Below are 17,647 nucleotides of genomic sequence, written 5' to 3' on the forward strand. Positions count from 1 at the left end.
TTTGAGCAATCAAAAACATCATCCTTGTACTTTAATAAAACAAGCCATTTATTTTGACATGTGATAATATTGGCAGACAGGTATATGTATTTGTCAGATGGACTAGTGAAAAATTCTGCTATTTCAATGACTGTAACATGAGATGGAAATTAATACATTTATATTAATCATGAATGACCATATGACACACCGACTGGACCAATGTAACAGCCATGAAAAGCAAAGAAAGACATTTCATCTCACCTCTGAGAAGCGGTACGACAGTTTACAGTTCTTTAGGTTTCTTTTCTTCTGTATGTGAGGTAGACCATGGTCCAGACAGTACACAGTGTGGTCCGCTTCGTTCATTACCTGCAAACCAAGACAACGGTTACCATGACGAAAGTTATCAGAAAGGCATACGACGATCAACGTACAAAACAAAAAAATGTAAATGCTAAAAATTATCAATAATTCCGTGTAAACAGCTGTGAAAAAGTCACATTGAATATCATGAAAGACTCAATGATATATATCAATACAACATACTTCAAAAAGACCAAAACAAATGTAATGGTTGGACAATAGACACAGTGTACCGAGCTGCGGTAGACATAACCTAATATTGCATCAACATACAAAAAAACCCACACGTACAATATAGATTTGAAAACATCACAGATGCTTATGAAACTAATGTTAATGTTTACAAGATATTGGTGAATGTGTGCCGTCTTTGCCATTCTCCAGGAAAACCACAAGCATGCTGCTCCATCCCTGCACCACACTGAGGAACTGCACTAGCAGTGGTGGCCACTATAAACATCTACATGTCCAAACATTAACTTCAAATTAACCCCAAACAGTAACACTAATGGTAAACTGTGTGTTACGAACCATGGAGAGAAAGCAGATCTTCTTGCACATCTCACAAGACTTCTCCTCCACGGGTTCCATGGATTTCTTCCTTGACTGTGGAGAGGTGTCTTCAGGCATCGTCAGTCGCCGCCACGTCCGCAGGCCGGCTTCAGACAGCTGTTTCCTCTGAGAAATCTCCTTGTCTCTGTTCATAATCAAGGAAGGAAATGTGTTTATTTAACGATGCACTCAACACATTTTATTTACAGTTATATTGCGTCCGACATATGGTTACGGACCATACAGATATTGAGGGAAGAAACCTGCTGTCGCCACTTCATGGGCTACTCTTTTCGATTACCAGCAAGGGATCTTTTATATGCACCATCTCATAGACAGGATAGCATGTGGACATTGTTGAAAACGTCTTGCTTGCCCTGCTGCGTGCTGCTCGAGAAGGAAATTGGCTCTTGCATCTCTCTGCTATCCACAACATGATCCCCTGGTGTTTTGCCTACGACAGATTTAACTATGCACGATACCTACCAGCGTATTATGCTGAGATGACCAATCTGGCAGCCAATCATCCAGCTGTGTACCAGGCCTTCTTAGGTGGTTCGTTCTCTGTTCAACTATCCAGTCACAATACATTTGGACGCATTCCTGTTGACCAAACGACTGAAGTCACTGTGAACAAGGATACACAGACCCCAGGAGGCACAACAAGGTTTAGTCTGAAATCAGGAGCAGTCAAGCGCTATTACATTACTGCAGAACACAGGAGTGCCTTTCTTGGTCAGATGAGGGAAATAGTACAAGAACACGGATCAAATGTTCCACATGCTGACCTGCACAAAACGCGTGTGAGGAAAGATGAGGATGCTGTTTCGACAATCGTACATCTGGTGAAGAGCTGGGTAAATCCATTTGAAGAAGCCCGCGAACTTATCAGTATCTCGACAGCAAAAAAAAGCCCCCGAAGATATCTGCTCAGATTTGAAGAATGCCAGAGACATTGGAGTTGAATGCTACACAAACTTCAAAGCTGAGAGACTCGAGACAGACCCACCAATCGAACGCTTTCATGATCCAATGAAAATGAACAAACTGAAAACCTTCAGTAATTTATGCAAGAAGAAACAAGTCAAAATGAGTGGCAGATCCGTGATTCTTAAAGCTGACAGAGCATTGTTTGGTCGTATCATTGTGATGGCACATGGACGAAATCTGCAGATGGCTGATGTACTATACCATCCTCTTGGTCCATTACCATGGGCACTGGCAACCCCAGAAGGTCTCCACCGTAAAACCAACAAGGCTGCTCTTGCTAGTTATCTACAAAAGAATGTAGCCCCTGCTGACCAACTTCCTGATCATTCTGCAACCATAATCGATGGAATGAGCATAATCCAGAAAGTGAAAGGGGATGAAGTCAACTTTGGGGAAATTGCCCAGTTTGTTTGGTCGATGGCACTGAAAGATGGCAGCACTAGTGACAGGATCGACATCGTCTTTGACACCTACCAAGATACATCCATCAAGAACTGTGAAAGGCTCAGGACATCACAGCATCGCAAATTGTAAGGCAATGGAGAAGCTTCTTGGCCCATGTTGGGAATAAGTCTAGCCTCATTTCATTTCTGGTGAGCGAATGGAGGAAACCAGATTACACCAAGCATCTGAATGGCAAGGTCTTATTTGTAACAACTGAAGACAAGTGTTACAAAATCACCACGGAAGGACACTAGGAGGTGCTTGAGCTGCAAATTATACATGAGGAAGCAGATGGTCGACTCTTCCTTCACGCTGCTCATAGCAGTTGTAATCAGCTCCGAGGACACCGACGTATTCATCATGGCGTTGGCGTTTCATACTCAAATTGCATCAAAATTGTTCCAGAAATGTGGCACCAAAGAACGGAAACAAATCATTGACATTACCAAAATTGCAGCTTCAGTGGGCGCAGCTGTTTGTCATGGACTTATAGGGATGCATGCTTACACAGGTTGCAACACTGTCAGCACATTTGCCGGCAAAGGCAAACTCGGAGCGATTAAACTGCTTAGGTCTAGCAAAGAGGTCCAAGAAACGTTCGCCGAGTTGGGACAAGAATGGAATGTGGCCAAGGAGCTTATGGATAAGCTGGAGAATTTCACATGCCTCCTATATGCATCCAAGTCTGGTACAAAGGAACTTAATAGCCTTCGATACCATCTATTCTGTGCAAAGAAGGGCGGGATTGAGAGCCACCAATTGCCTCCATGCAATGACTGCTTCCGAAAACACGTACAGCGGGCCAATTACCAGGCAGCAATTTGGAAACGAAGCCTTCAGAGGCACCCAATGACCCCCAGTCCAGTTGGAAAAGGATGGAAATGGGATGATCAGGATGGAACAACTCTGGCTGTGGACTGGATGAGTGGACAGCCAGCACCTCAGGCTCTTCTGGATTTGTTGGCCTGTAATTGTTCCAGGAGCTGCAAGCTACCAAGTTGTGTCTGCATTGCCAATGGACTGAAATGTACAGACATGTGTAAACTTGCCGCCTGCGACAATCAGCCATTGTCTGTCGAGCCAGACGACGACAGCCTCGACGAGGATGATCCATCTGACGAGGAGCAAGAATACGGATTCTGAGCCAAATATGCTGCGCATCTAAAGGGAGGGACACTTTTGTGATGTCATTTCAAACATTTATTTTCTGTTATAAGTGATTTAAGTATAATATGTATGACGTTCATTGTAATTTAGAGTAGCCCGATGCATAAAAGGATAGGTTCAATTTATAAGCATTATTTAGTATGTGTTTTAAATGCCTGTAATCTGTGTCAATTGTGTTAAAAATTGATTGGTAATAATACTGTATAATAACAAGGGGTATTTGTTCGAGAGATCATGATAAACCTAGAGTGTGGAGCAATTTTGCATGCATTGTGAAATATAATGTACCTGATGTTACATACCTACTTTAGGATACTACCTAATACCCAAAATTACACTGAGATACCAAAAGTAGACGAATAAACCTAAAATGTTCAAAAGCTATGTTTTGTTCCAAAATATCAAAATTAGTGGGTATGGTTGAACTTTGCCAAAATATGTGCCCCAAACAACCACCATATTACGAAGTAATGATATATTCCAATGCAGTGGTTCCTTGCGAAGATTTTGAGGGGTCAAATGTTACTCTGGGAGTTTTCATTTTTGAAATATTTACAAAAACGTACAATGTGAATTCTGAACTCCAGCAATTTCGACCACTTTTTCACTAAATTTAACATATTTTTTGTCATTATATCAAAATTTTGATAAATAACCCCCACAAATGTTCTATATTTCTATTACTATATTAGTTGGCATCCAGTATGCAAATTATTGGCACTCTGTGGTCCTTAAAAACATATTTATTCCAATTTTAACAAATATCAAATCTTTTGGCGAAGCGAAGCGGGCGTATAATAATATTTCGGGTGATAACACAGAGATGGCCGAGAGTTATACACTGCAATCACTTTTTTTTCATATCTAGGGACATATATCTTGCTAAAAATCACAATGAGCTTTACTCCATCTGTATGGTACTGACCAACCCCCTTGGCTCATAGCCTATCTGTTGGTCATAAAATTGTACCAAATTTTTGGACTGAAAATTGTTTAATTTAATTTAATATTCTTTCATACCATACTTGCTCAGGGTAAAATCGTATTAAGCCAGTCAAGTACCAACTTTTTGTTTAGTTCTGTTTTGGTTCATTAAAACTGATGTTAAATGCTGTACATCTTTAAAATGTACTCATTTGTGACAAAAGAACTGGGACCGTACTTATAAAACTTTTAGAGTCCAGACTAAATCTCAAATGATGTCATACGCATGCAATTTGTATGGCGTTGCCAAATGACATTACTGTCTCAGCCTCTATTAGAGTCTCGAGTCTAGACTCTAAACGTTTTATAAGCACTAGGCCTGGAATACTGCACAAATATTCTTCTAGGTCAAGCACCAACGTTTTGTTTAGTTCTGTTTTAAAATGTACTCATTCGTGACAAAAGAACTGGAATACTGCACAAATATTCTTCTGAAGTAGAATGGCAGTCTTACATTGTTTTCTTGAGTGGAGACAGGAGAACTTTGAGTGTTTCTTTATCCGTGTTTGCATCCTGAGCCAGGTGGAACAAGAGAGCTTCAAATGCAAATAATTCCGCTTCTTTGCTTTTATTAAGACTCTGTAAAGACGAAAACAATTCCAGTATAATCAGCACAAATGGCTCTTGTAAACATACATACATATATATATTCCAATTGAACTAATGCTACATTCGTGTGTCCTTGGAAATTCATATTTCTGAGTTATCAACTCATTTGTACAACTTGTTTGCATTCAGATACAAATGTTTGGAACTTGATTCCAGTTCCATTAAAATAGTCCAACAACAACGTCATATGTTAAACAGTAAATTTTTCAAGACACTTCTAAAAGTAGGGGGGGGTGAGGGAGGGGGGGAGGGAGATCAGCCCCTTTTTTACTAACCTCAGCCACATGTAAACCATTACTGATCCACTGTCGTGTTGCGTAGTGTGCTGACTCCGACACGTTGTACCCACAGCAGATGGTTGCAGTGTACGAGTGAGGAAACACGACTAAAAACTCTCGTGGTTTTTGTACACACCGACCCACAGACACGCCACGCATCGCCAGAAGTTTGGGGTTTACCTGCAAAAACAAATGCCACAATGGGAGCAAGCGAACGAGCAAGCGAATAAACGACCCACTGGCACAAACAAACCAACCAACCAAACAATCAATAAATTAATGACTTGACTAATTAGCTGGATTAATGAATTAATTACGATCCACTGGCATTTGGGTGTCAAACAAAGGTATGAATATGAAAGCATGTCATGAATGATTGACATCAATATAACTAAAACAGTGTAAAGAGGTTTAACATATATAAATACCACAGGTAAATGATACTAAAAGTTGGGACATAAACTGATAACCTTTTTTCGCCCAAATATAACATGTCTATGATGAGATGATTATGTTCCACCTAAATGTGACAGGCAGCAAGGGATCTTTTATATGTACTTTTCCACAGCTAGGATAGCACATACCACAGCCTGTGAAAAGCCAGTTATAGGGTACTGGCTGGGATGGAAAAACCCCACCAATATTCCACAGAGTGTGTTGAATCCTACAATCCAGGCATCTTAGATAACCTAGATCAAGTGTGTCAGGGGCGTAGGCTGGAGGGGGGTTCGTTCGAATCCCCCCCCCCCCCCCCCCCCCCCCCGCCCGCTGAAGCAAAATGGTACGCTTTCAGTACTAAAACATACAGGTTTATAAATATGGAGTTTCAGGTGGTGCAAAAACAAAATAGAAAAAGGTCCACTTGGTTCATATTCGAACCCCCCCCCCAGGTCCAGATCACGCTACGCCCCTGGTGTGTGAAGGAAACTGTGTAAAGGTGGGTGGGTTTAGACTGTGGCAAGCAATGTTTTTAGGGGGAGGGTTCAGTCATGCTCCCCCTGCAAAATTTTATTTAAAAAAAGAAAATATGCTTGGGAGTGGGGGTGGGGAGTTTGATCCCTAAAACCCCAATCTGAACATGCGGTGATAGATCCAACACCCAGCCACCACCAACACCTGGCCTAGTTAGACCCCTACAAACACTCTTACCATTGTGATATCTTCTTTCAGCCAGCGGGGCTGGTCAGAAACTAGACTAGGAACCAAGTCGGTCATTGCACGCTTAAAATTCCTTTCTTCCTGTTTTGGAATGGAATACCTGTAGAGGAAAATAAATCTGATGAACTACTTCAAGAGATACAGTAAAATATCCGACATCTTCAAACAATTTTCATTTCATGACCTAAGAATTTGATATATAACTAGATGTAGAATACATTACAATTTAGTGAAAACACTGAGGGTTTTTTAGATAATCAGAAGTAAAATTTTAAAAACTAGTACAGTCAACTTGTATTGTCGTTATAAGGAGTTTGCTAGTATTACGATGTCATGAAGAGTTTGCATGTTTAGTTTTACCAGTTAGTAATACTATATTATTTAATACATTACTCATAAAGAATCAACAAGAAAACAGATTAATTTTCTTGCGTGTTTGACAAACCAACTTGTCACACGGGCACTGGTTGGGAAAGGAAAATACCACACTAAATTGCCCTAGAAATGCATATCTGAGTATCTTTATTGCAAACATTTCTGGGAAGCAAGTCACTTGAACACCCTTACAGATCTCAGACCTTTTCAGAAGTTGGCTCATGTTCCTTCAGCAAACTCAAACTTGCTCTTTTTAGAATTTTGTGAATCCCCTTTACAAAATCCCAGATCTGCCCCTGTTGTGTAGATACTGTATGTAAGGCAGGCTGTAGGTGTCAGAGCATCAGCAAGAGGTAGAGAATGTCATACTCACCAGATGGTAGAGGCACCAGTGTGTAGATACTGTATGTAAGGCAGGCTGTGGATGTCAGAGCACCAGCAAGAGGTAGAGAATGTCATACTCACCAGATGGTAGAGGCACCAGTGTGTAGATACTGTATGTAAGGCAGGCTGTGAGTATCAGAGCACCAGCAAGAGGTAGAGAATGTCATACTCACCAGATGGTAGAGGCACCAGTGTGTAGATACTGTATGTAAGGCAGGTTGTGGATGTCAGAGCACCAGCAAGAGGTAGAGAATGTCATACTCACCAGTGTGTAGATACTGTATGTAAGGCAGGCTGTGGGTGTCAGAGCACCAACAAGAGGTAGAGAATGTCATACTCACCAGATGGTAGAGGCACCAGTGTGTAGATACTGTATGTAAGGCAGGCTGTGGGTATCAGAGCACCAGCAAGAGGTAGAGAATGTCATACTCACCAGATGGTAGAGGCACCAGTGTGTAGATACTGTATGTAAGGCAGGTTGTGGGTGTCAGAGCACCAGCAAGAGGTAGAGAATGTCATACTCACCAGATGGTAGAGAATGTCATACTCACCAGATGGTAGAGAATATCATACTCACCAGATGGTAGAGGCACCAGTGTGTAGATACTGTATGTAAGGCAGGTTGTGAGTATCAGAGCACCAGCAAGAGGTAGAGAATGTCATCCCAATGTGCATAGTCGGAATTGTTACACCTGTACAAGAAAACAAAAAAGGTTTATGACAGGGGTTGCAGTAGAAAAAAAATATCTAACTCAGCAACTGTATTAGTGCCAGCCAAAAGTTACTAGACCATAAGAAGTTCTACTAGTCCATCAGAAGTTCTACTAGTCCATCAGGCTACATCTTAAACTAATATTGCTATAATACCAACTTCAAAAGACTATTCATTGAAAATAAACATTTAAATGAGAAACTGCAACTTTGTTTGCTTCATATTTATCTGATGCTAATTTTAATAGGTGAAACAAGAGTAATGAATTATAAAGCATATAGTTAAAGACAACATAACTATCTCCTAAATTTACTCCTTACTGGGAATACAAAGTAAACAGTCAAATAGATTTAAAGTGTAACATTCATAGTTTATAATTTTATTATAAAGTTAACCTTTACGACAGGTTTGACAGGGTAAATATACACTTGTTCAACTACTACTTGACAAAGCAGGTTCGACAGGGTAAATATACACTTGTTCAACTACTACTTGACAAAGACAGGTTCGACAGGGTAAATATACACTTGTTCAACTACTACTTGACAAAGACAGGTTCAACAGGGTAAATATACACTTGTTCAACTACTACTTGACCAAGACAGGTTCGACAGGGTAAATATAAATATAAATATAAACAAATTACCTGAAACTGGTCCGAGACAGTTCAAACAGTTATCTGGATGGTGAAACAGATCTGCCAAACTCCAAGCATGTCTGAAAACAATATATACATAATTAAATATATAATAAATAATTTGTAGTAAACAGTTTGTACATAAAGTCAATTCATAAATTTTGAGTAATCATAATTATATATGTTTAAATGTGACATATGGTTAAAATAAATGTGCTCACCAAATTCACCAATTGCAAATTTTGAAAACAATTTAGGAATTTTATTTTAAACTAGCGAAATAATTTCATGTATTAATTTATATTTTGTTAGAAAATAACTGTGATTCTACAATTTTTTTAAAGTTTAATAGATAAATTGGTGAAATGTTCTGCTCACTCAGCACTATATATACCATGAACAATTATTGATATCTACAATGTACAAAACATTTCACGACTTAAGTAAGCGAAACGACACAAAATTTATATGCACACATTCCACCCCCCCACCCCCCCAGTTTACAGCGTATCTTATTTTACTTACCTGGCACTGGAGTTATCTTTCTTTGCTGGCGAGGATGGCACCTGTGTGTTGATGTTGACATGGCCACACTGCACAGCAACATGGTTGGTTCTCTCTTCAACGACCCTCCAGTAGTCAAACTGTCCAAACAGAACATACACGTGTACCATACATACTTCACTATTCAATACAATGAAGAGTATGTGGAAAAATGGCTGGGTGGACGGATGGCTGGGTGGATGGATGGCTGGGTGGAGGGAGGGAGGGAGGGATGGAGGGAGGGAGGGATGGATGGATGGATGGGTGGGTGGATGGACGGAATAGTGAATGGGTGGATGGATGGATGGACGGTTGGATGGATAGGTGGGTAGGTGGATGGATGGATGGATGGATGGATGCACGGATGGGTGGATGGATGGGTGGGTGGGTGGATGACTGGCTGGATGGCTGGACAGCTGGGTGGATGGATGGTTGGATGCATGGCTGAATGGCTGGATGGCTGGATGGCTGGCTGGCTGGCTGGCTGGCTGGACAGCTGGGTGGATGGACGGCTGGGTGGATGGCTGGACGGATGGATGGATGCATGACTGGATGGATGGCTGGGTGGATGCATGCTTGGATGGCTGGATGGGTGGATGCATGGCTGGATGCATGGCTGGCTGAATGGCTGGATGGTTGGCTGGGTGGCTGGCTGACTGGATGCATGGCTGGCTGGGTGGATGGCTGAATGGCTGGGTGGATGGATGGCTGGATGCATGGCTGGATGACTGGATGCATGGCTGGCTGGCTGGGTGGATGGCTGAATAGCTGGATGACTGGATGCATGGCTGGATGCATGGATGGATGGCTAGACGGCTGGGTGGCTTGATGGCTGGCTGGACAGATGGCTGGATTTATGGATGGATGGACGGACGGCTGGGTGGATAGCTTGCTGGCTGGCTGGGTGGATGGATGAGTGGCTGGGTGGGTGGGTGGATGGATGAATGTCTGGATGGACGCATGGATGGAGGGACGGACGGACAGAAGATGGATGGATGCATGCCTGAGTGAGCGAGTGAGCAAGTGAGTGAATGAATGAGTGAATGAATGAATGAATGAATGAATGAATGAAAAGCTACACAAGATACAAAATGTATTCTAATAGTTCGTTCTGCATACTAGTTCCTACCTCCACCTGCTCGGGTGTCGGTTCATCCTTGTACCACATAGACTGGACGTTCCGTGCAACCCTGATAAACACACTCAGTGAATTCGATTTACCCTGAAATACATTAACAATACAATCAGTAATTATGCTTCTGTTCAACAAGTTAACATGATTTACTTTGAAATAGAATTATAACAATAAAACCTTTATGTAACTTCAAATTATAATATTCAAGGCCTTTTTTGAGTTGAGTTGAGTTGAGTTATCATTCATGGAGAATTGGTTATCAATTATTGACATCTATTACCTACAGTATAAATAAAAGTAAATAACAGCCAAATTCAAGATTCAATATTAGATAGACAGAATGGCCAATGATCTATAAAGGGAACACAATTTTCAAATTAGGTTTTGGGAAAGTTAATAATGAAACTATCAATAATTAACGACAGTTAAACCCTTTCCACTACTTCAAAAATGTATAAGGCTATATATTGCTAATTTTGGGGTAACCCTAAAATGCCACTAGTTCACTAGAAAGACTTTCCTTGACAATTCCCTCCTAATAAATATTAGATATAAGAAAAAGTTGGGACGACCCCAACTTCACTAGTTTATAAAACACTTGCCTTGACAATTCCCTCCTCATAAATATTAGATATAAGTAAATGTTGGGACGACCCCAACTTCATATAGATATAAGTATATTGGGAAACAACTTGCACTTGCCTTGACAATTCCCTCCTCATAAATATTAGATATAAGTAAATGTTGGGACGATCCCAACATCACTAGTTTATAAACGCTTGCTGTGGCAATTCCCTCCTCATAAATATTAGACATAAGTAAAAGTTAGGACGACCCCAACTTCAATAGTTTATAAACACTTGCCTTGACAATTCCCTCCTCATAAATATTAGATATAAGTAAATGTTGGGACGATCCCAGCATCACTAGTTTATAAACGCTTGCTGTGGCAATTCCCTCCTCATAAATATTAGACATAAGTAAAAGATGGGACGACCCCAACTTCAATAGTTTATAAACACTTGCCTTGACAATTCCCTCCTCATCATCCATTTTGGTTTTTTCTTTGCGCTGATGGTCGGCAATAACGGACTGCTCCAGTCTGTGTTTCTCCTCTAGAGACAGGGTGTCGTAAGGCAGCAGGTGTTTACAGTAGATATCATACAGCTTGGTGCACCGGTCCTGAGCCTGGAGCAAGTTAAGTAGGACAAAGATAAGTAAAACAAAATGAAGGCCCAAAACACACCAAACCACTTAGAGACAAAGACAACGACAAAGACAGACAGACAGACAGACAGAGAGAGAGAGAGAGAGAGGTGGATGGAGAGGAGGTGGATGAAGAGAGGGTGGTGGATGGAGAGAGAGAGAAAGAGACAGAGACAGAGACAGAGAGACACAAAAAAGGGATAATACTGACAAAAAATTCCTTTCACATTCCTACAATATTGTCTTTCATTTGTTTGATATTAATAACAACTCAAAGTTGTATTTTGGGCTGGCAGACGTACAAGTTTAGGTATTTTCATAGCGTCTGCCACTTTGTTCCACTTCTTTTTGTCAACCATGTTCTGCATCCCTCCAAACTCCTGGATGGTCTGTGACAGTTTGGACAGGTCAACTTCCACACCACCAATCTGTAAAACAGCACAACACATCTAGAAGTTTACATTACAACAAACAGCATCCTAAAGATAGTAAACACCATGGCCTTTGTTACACCACTTGTGGAGGGGGTGGAATTTAACTCAGTCAGTGTTCGCTTGAGGTGCGTGTGTCGCAGGATCGAACCACCCCAGTGGATCCATTCACCTGATTGGGTTTTTTTTCATTCCAACCAGTGCACCACAACTGGTCAAAGGCCATGGTATGTGCTTTCCTATCTGTGGGAAAATGCATATAAAAGATCCCTTGTTGCATTAGAAAAAATGTAGCAGGTTTCCTCTGATGACTACGTGTCAGAATTACCAAATGTTTGACCTCCAACAGCCGATGATTGATTAATCAATGTGCTCTAGTGGTGTCATTAAACAAAACAACCTTTAATCAGTTGTGGAGAACAAATAAATGTAATAATAGTGCAATATGGCATTTGCAACTATGACAACAAATCTTTAAAATCAACAGACAAGCTATCAGAGTAAGTAACAGTGATACGAAGCTATACCTGAGGTGAAGGTTCCAGTGCTGCCCTATAGTCTGCAGGTGTCTACAAGCCATCAGTGTAAGTAACAGTGATACGAAGCTATACCTGAGGTGAAGGTTCCAGTGCTGCCCCTATAGTCTGCAGGTCTGTCTACAAGCCATCAGTGTAAGTAACAGTGATACGAAGCTATACCTGAGGTGAAGGTTCCAGTGCTGCCCCTATAGTCTGCAGGTGTCTACAAGCCATCAGTGTAAGTAACAGTGATACGAAGCTATACCTGAGGTGAAGGTTCCAGTGCTGCCCCTATAGTCTGCAGGTGTCTACAAGCCATCAGTGTAAGTAACAGTGATACGAAGCTATACCTGAGGTGAAGGTTCCAGTGCTGCCCCTATAGTCTGCAGGTGTCTACAAGCCATCAGTGTAAGTAACAGTGATACGAAGCTATACCTGAGGTGAAGGTTCCAGTGCTTCCCCTATAGTCTGCAGGTGTCTACAAGCCATCAGTGTAAGTAACAGTGATACGAAGCTATACCTGAGGTGAAGGTTCCAGTGCTGCCCCTATAGTCTGCAGGTGTCTACAAGCCATCAGTATAAGTAACAGTGATACGAAGCTATACCTGAGGTGAAGGTTCCAGTGCTGCCCTTATAGTCTGCAGGTGTCTACAAGCCATCAGTGTAAGTAACAGTGATACGAAGCTATACCTGAGGTGAACGTTCCAGTGCTGCCCCTATAGTCTGCAGGTGTCTACAAGCCATCAGTGTAAGTAACAGTGATACGAAGCTATACCTGAGGTGAAGGTTCCAGTGCTGCCCCTATAGTCTGCAGGTGTCTACGGATACAAGCTGTGTGCTGCACACTGGGTCCCCACCTGAATCATAAATTATATCAGTTAGAGTACAGCTGGAACAACTCACCTGAACAATGTAATCATTGTGTATTTCTCCAACTAAACTACAAAATCCAGCATTAAAAGTACAAATATTTTGAAACAGAAACATTTTTAAGACTTGTGTTGAAGATAAATACACTAAATTGTTCAGTAATATCAACCATAACATCTGTAAATATATTATTTCTCTGTCAGTGTAGCGTACCATTAAACTTCCTGTATCCAGGGTTTATAGCCTTAAAGACCAAACAAATTCAAAGACTTTCAAAGACTTTTACCTACCATTTTCAAAGACTTTCAAAGACTTTTACCTACCATTTTCAAAGACTTTCAAAGACTTTTACACAGCGGTCAAAGACAATAGAATGCAATAAAAATACCAAATCAGTTTGTTTACGTTGCTGTCCATGGCAAAAAATTGAGCTTTTTTACATGCATCATGACAGATTAAACCTTGTAACTGGAAAATATCAAATGCATGCAGCTGTAAAAAATATCATCATTGCTTTGGCTATGATTTTTTAGATTTTAAAGACTTTTAAAGACTTATTACAATTCAAAGACGTTCAAAGACCTAAAAATATTCTTTTCAAATTTAAAGACTTTCAAGGAATTTAAAGACCGCTATGAACCCTGTGTATCATTAAATTGTTAAAGACTTTCAAGGAATTTAAAGACCGCTATGAACCCTGTGTAACATTAAATTGTTAAAGACTTTCAAGGAATTTAAAGACCGCTATGAACCCTGTGTAAAATTAAATTGTTAAAGACTTTCAAGGAATTTAAAGACCGCTATGAACCGTGTGTATCATTAAATTGTTAAAGACTTTCAAGGAATTTAAAGACCGCTATGAACCGTGTGTATCATTAAATTGTTAAAGACTTTCAAGGAATTTAAAGACCGCTATGAACCCTGTGTATCATTAAATTGTTAAAGACTTTCAAGGAATTTAAAGACCGCTATGAACCGTGTGTATCATTAAATTGTTAAAGACTTTCAAGGAATTTAAAGACCGCTACGAACCCTGTGTATCATTAAATTGTTAAAGACTTTCAAGGAATTTAAAGACCGCTACGAACCCTGTGTATCATTAAATTGTTAAAGACTTTCAAGGAATCCCTGTGTATCATTAAATTGTTAAAGACTTTCAAGGAATTTAAAGACCGCTATGAACCCTGTGTATCATTAAATTGTTAAAGACTTTCAAGGAATTTAAAGACCGCTATGAACCCTGTGTATCATTAAATTGTTAAAGACTTTCAAGGAATTTAAAGACCGCTATGAACCGTGTGTATCATTAAATTGTTAAAGACTTTCAAGGAATTTAAAGACCGCTATGAACTCTGTGTATCATTAAATTGTTAAAGACTTTCAAGGAATTTTAAGACCGCTATGAACCCTGTGTATCATTAAATTGTTAAAGACTTTCAAGGAATTTAAAGACCGCTATGAACCCTGTGTATCATTAAATTGTTAAAGACTTTCAAGGAATTTAAAGACCGCTATGAACTCTGTGTATCATTAAATTGTTAAAGACTTTCAAGGAATTTAAAGACCGCTATGAACCCTGTGTATCATTAAATTGTTAAAGTCATTAAATTGTTAAAGACTTTCAAGGAATTTAAAGACCGCTATGAACTCTGTGTATCATTAAATTGTTAAAGACTTTCAAGGAATTTAAAGACCGCTATGAACCCTGTGTATCATTAAATTGTTAAAGACTTTCAAGGAATTTAAAGACCGCTACGAACCGTGTGTATCATTAAATTGTTAAAGACTTTCAAGGAATTTAAAGACCGCTATGAACCGTGTGTATCATTAAATTGTTAAAGACTTTCAAGGAATTTAAAGACCGCTATGAACCGTGTGTATCATTAAATTGTTAAAGACTTTCAAGGAATTTAAAGACCGCTATGAACCGTGTGTATCATTAAATTGTTAAAGACTTTCAAGGAATTTAAAGACCGCTATGAACTCTGTGTATCATTAAATTTTCTACATTATATTGTATGAAATGTTAAATCTGAAGAATATAAAAGATACATCACACATTGAACTTTTAAAACTGTAACTGGTACATGTATTTCAAGACTAAATATGACAATTCATTTTTAAAACACTATATTGTTTTGCTGAACACAATCTAGTGAATATCACATGAAGCAGTTTTAACATTTATTTAAGGATTGTCTGTTATTTCTTTTACGTTCATCGGGGTATGAACAAACAAAATCATCTGCAAACTGTGTGAATCGGCGAAGTCCTTCTCACATAAGTTTGCGGATGATTTTTTTGGTTCATACCCAGATGAACGTAAAAGAAATAACAGACAATACTTATAATTAAATTTGATTCATACTTGCTAATAATAACACTAAACCGTCATACTTTATTTTGAATTATTTTTTATCCATAAACAATAACGCTCAATAAGACAACTTGCCCTATAAAATGACATCATCACATATAACGTTCCCTGATGACATAATTTTTACATTCACTGAAAAATGAACAAACTCCCGTTGCTATGTCTGGACCAATGGGATGACATTACGTCAGTGATAAAGATAATGTTTAACAGAAACTATATGGTTGATTTGTACTATATCATCAGTAAACCTTCATGGATAACTCCAAAATCTGGAAACTGGCATACACTGCATTTTTATTAGAACAATCAAAATAAATTATTGACAACTCTCACCTCTTGAAGAGTTTATGAATGAACTGGACTTGGGCTGTAAATCGAATTTCCTCATTCACTTTGGACTCAACCTGTAATTTAAGAAAAAACCTGGCACAATTCAGAGAAACCTTTCAAAATCGGAATTCTCTCAAAACCGGAAATTTTTCACAGTTCCTTTTTATATAACAGTACAGAACAGAAGCTGTCTTAAAGCTTAAAGCTTTCGGGTATGAGTCTTTCCAACACAAAAGGCTCTTGTTTGAGTTGATACTACCTTTAAAGCAGATATCTCTAAACCAGACTTTTTACTTGGTTCCATGGGTGTTTAGTTTAGAGGGATTTCATTGTACTTATTAAATATTAATAATCTGACTAACACGATTTGCCATTAAGGATTGTCTGTTATTTCTTCTAGGAAAAAGAAAGAAATGTTTTATTTAACGACGCACTCAACACATTTTATTTTACAGTTAAATGGCGTCAGACATATGGTTAAGGACCACACAGATTTTGAGAGGAAACCCGCTGTCGCCACTACATGGACTACTCTTTCCGATTAGCAGCAAGGGATCTTTTATTTGCGCTTCCCACAGTCAGGATAGCACAAACCATGGCCTTTGTTGAACCAGTTATGGATCACTGGTCGGTGCAAGTGGTTTACACCTACCCATTGAGCCTTGCGGAGCACTCACTCAGGGTTTGGAGTCGGTATTTGGATTAAACATCCCATGCCTCGACTGGGATCCGAACCCAGTACCTACCAGCCTGTATACCGATGGCCTAACCACGACGCCATCGAGGCCGGTTTTCTTTTAGGTTAATCAGGGTTTTAAAAAAACATGTGCAAATTGTGTGAATCAGCTAAGTGGTTCAGACAATAGTTTGCCATGCTTTTTTTCATACCTCAATGACCTTAAAAGAAATAACAAACAATTCTCAAAATTAAATTTCAAACATACACATTATTAACAAGTATTCCATTAAATTAAATCTCTTGTCTACAATAAACCTTTTTCAGTGTTGCCGACAGTTGCATCCAAACTTTAACATTGAGCTAAATGCAAAGTTTGTTACATCACTGCTAGGAGAGAAATACCAATATTTTGCCTCTTTACTTCATAAAGGTGAGATTAAAACACAAAAAAAGAATATATTTCATTCTGAATCCTTGTTTGGTTATTAACAATAATATTCAATGATACAAAAACCCAACATAAAATGATGTGATATTTTTGGGCATCATTTTTTAGTTCATCTAGAAGTGAACAAACTTACACTGCTATGGCTGGACTAATGGGATGCCTTTAAACTGTCATGATCATAACGAAAATCTAATTCTTAACTAATGACATTTTACTGTAAGTGTTTTAAATTTTACATGTGTGACCTGTTTCTTGTACCTGCCGGTTTCTCGTTCCAGTCAGTGTACCATGACTGGCATATCACAGGCTGTGGTATGTACTACCCTGTCTACGAGATGGTGCATATAAAAGATCCCTTGCTGCTAATCGAAAAGAGTAGCCCATGAAGTGGCGACTTTTCTCTCTCAATATCTGTGTGGTCCTTAACCATATGTATGTTGTTGACACTGGTACTCAATGATTTGCTATTCTA

At 39.4% G+C, this 17,647-nt stretch overlaps 1 protein-coding gene across 1 annotated transcript in view; it reads right to left on the bottom strand.

Annotated features, from left to right (window-relative positions):
- LOC121388716 (protein Jumonji-like) overlaps positions 1–17,647 on the bottom strand; it is a 40,065-nt gene that overhangs the window by 3,072 nt on the left and 19,346 nt on the right. Inside the window, exons 9-21 of the mRNA XM_041520183.1 lie at positions 16,052–16,122; positions 13,244–13,325; positions 11,822–11,947; positions 11,340–11,501; positions 10,308–10,400; positions 9,161–9,279; positions 8,645–8,715; positions 7,864–7,978; positions 6,519–6,627; positions 5,367–5,549; positions 4,937–5,061; positions 877–1,042; positions 244–351 (exon numbers count right to left, since the gene is read on the bottom strand). Of these exons, the coding sequence (XP_041376117.1) occupies positions 244–351; positions 877–1,042; positions 4,937–5,061; positions 5,367–5,549; positions 6,519–6,627; positions 7,864–7,978; positions 8,645–8,715; positions 9,161–9,279; positions 10,308–10,400; positions 11,340–11,501; positions 11,822–11,947; positions 13,244–13,325; positions 16,052–16,122 (1,530 nt within the window). The remainder of the gene's footprint in view (positions 1–243; positions 352–876; positions 1,043–4,936; positions 5,062–5,366; positions 5,550–6,518; positions 6,628–7,863; positions 7,979–8,644; positions 8,716–9,160; positions 9,280–10,307; positions 10,401–11,339; positions 11,502–11,821; positions 11,948–13,243; positions 13,326–16,051; positions 16,123–17,647) is intronic.

The sequence above is a fragment of the Gigantopelta aegis genome, chromosome 14 (genome assembly GCF_016097555.1).
Source record: "Gigantopelta aegis isolate Gae_Host chromosome 14, Gae_host_genome, whole genome shotgun sequence".
NCBI classification, from domain to species: Eukaryota; Metazoa; Mollusca; class Gastropoda; order Neomphalida; family Peltospiridae; genus Gigantopelta; species Gigantopelta aegis.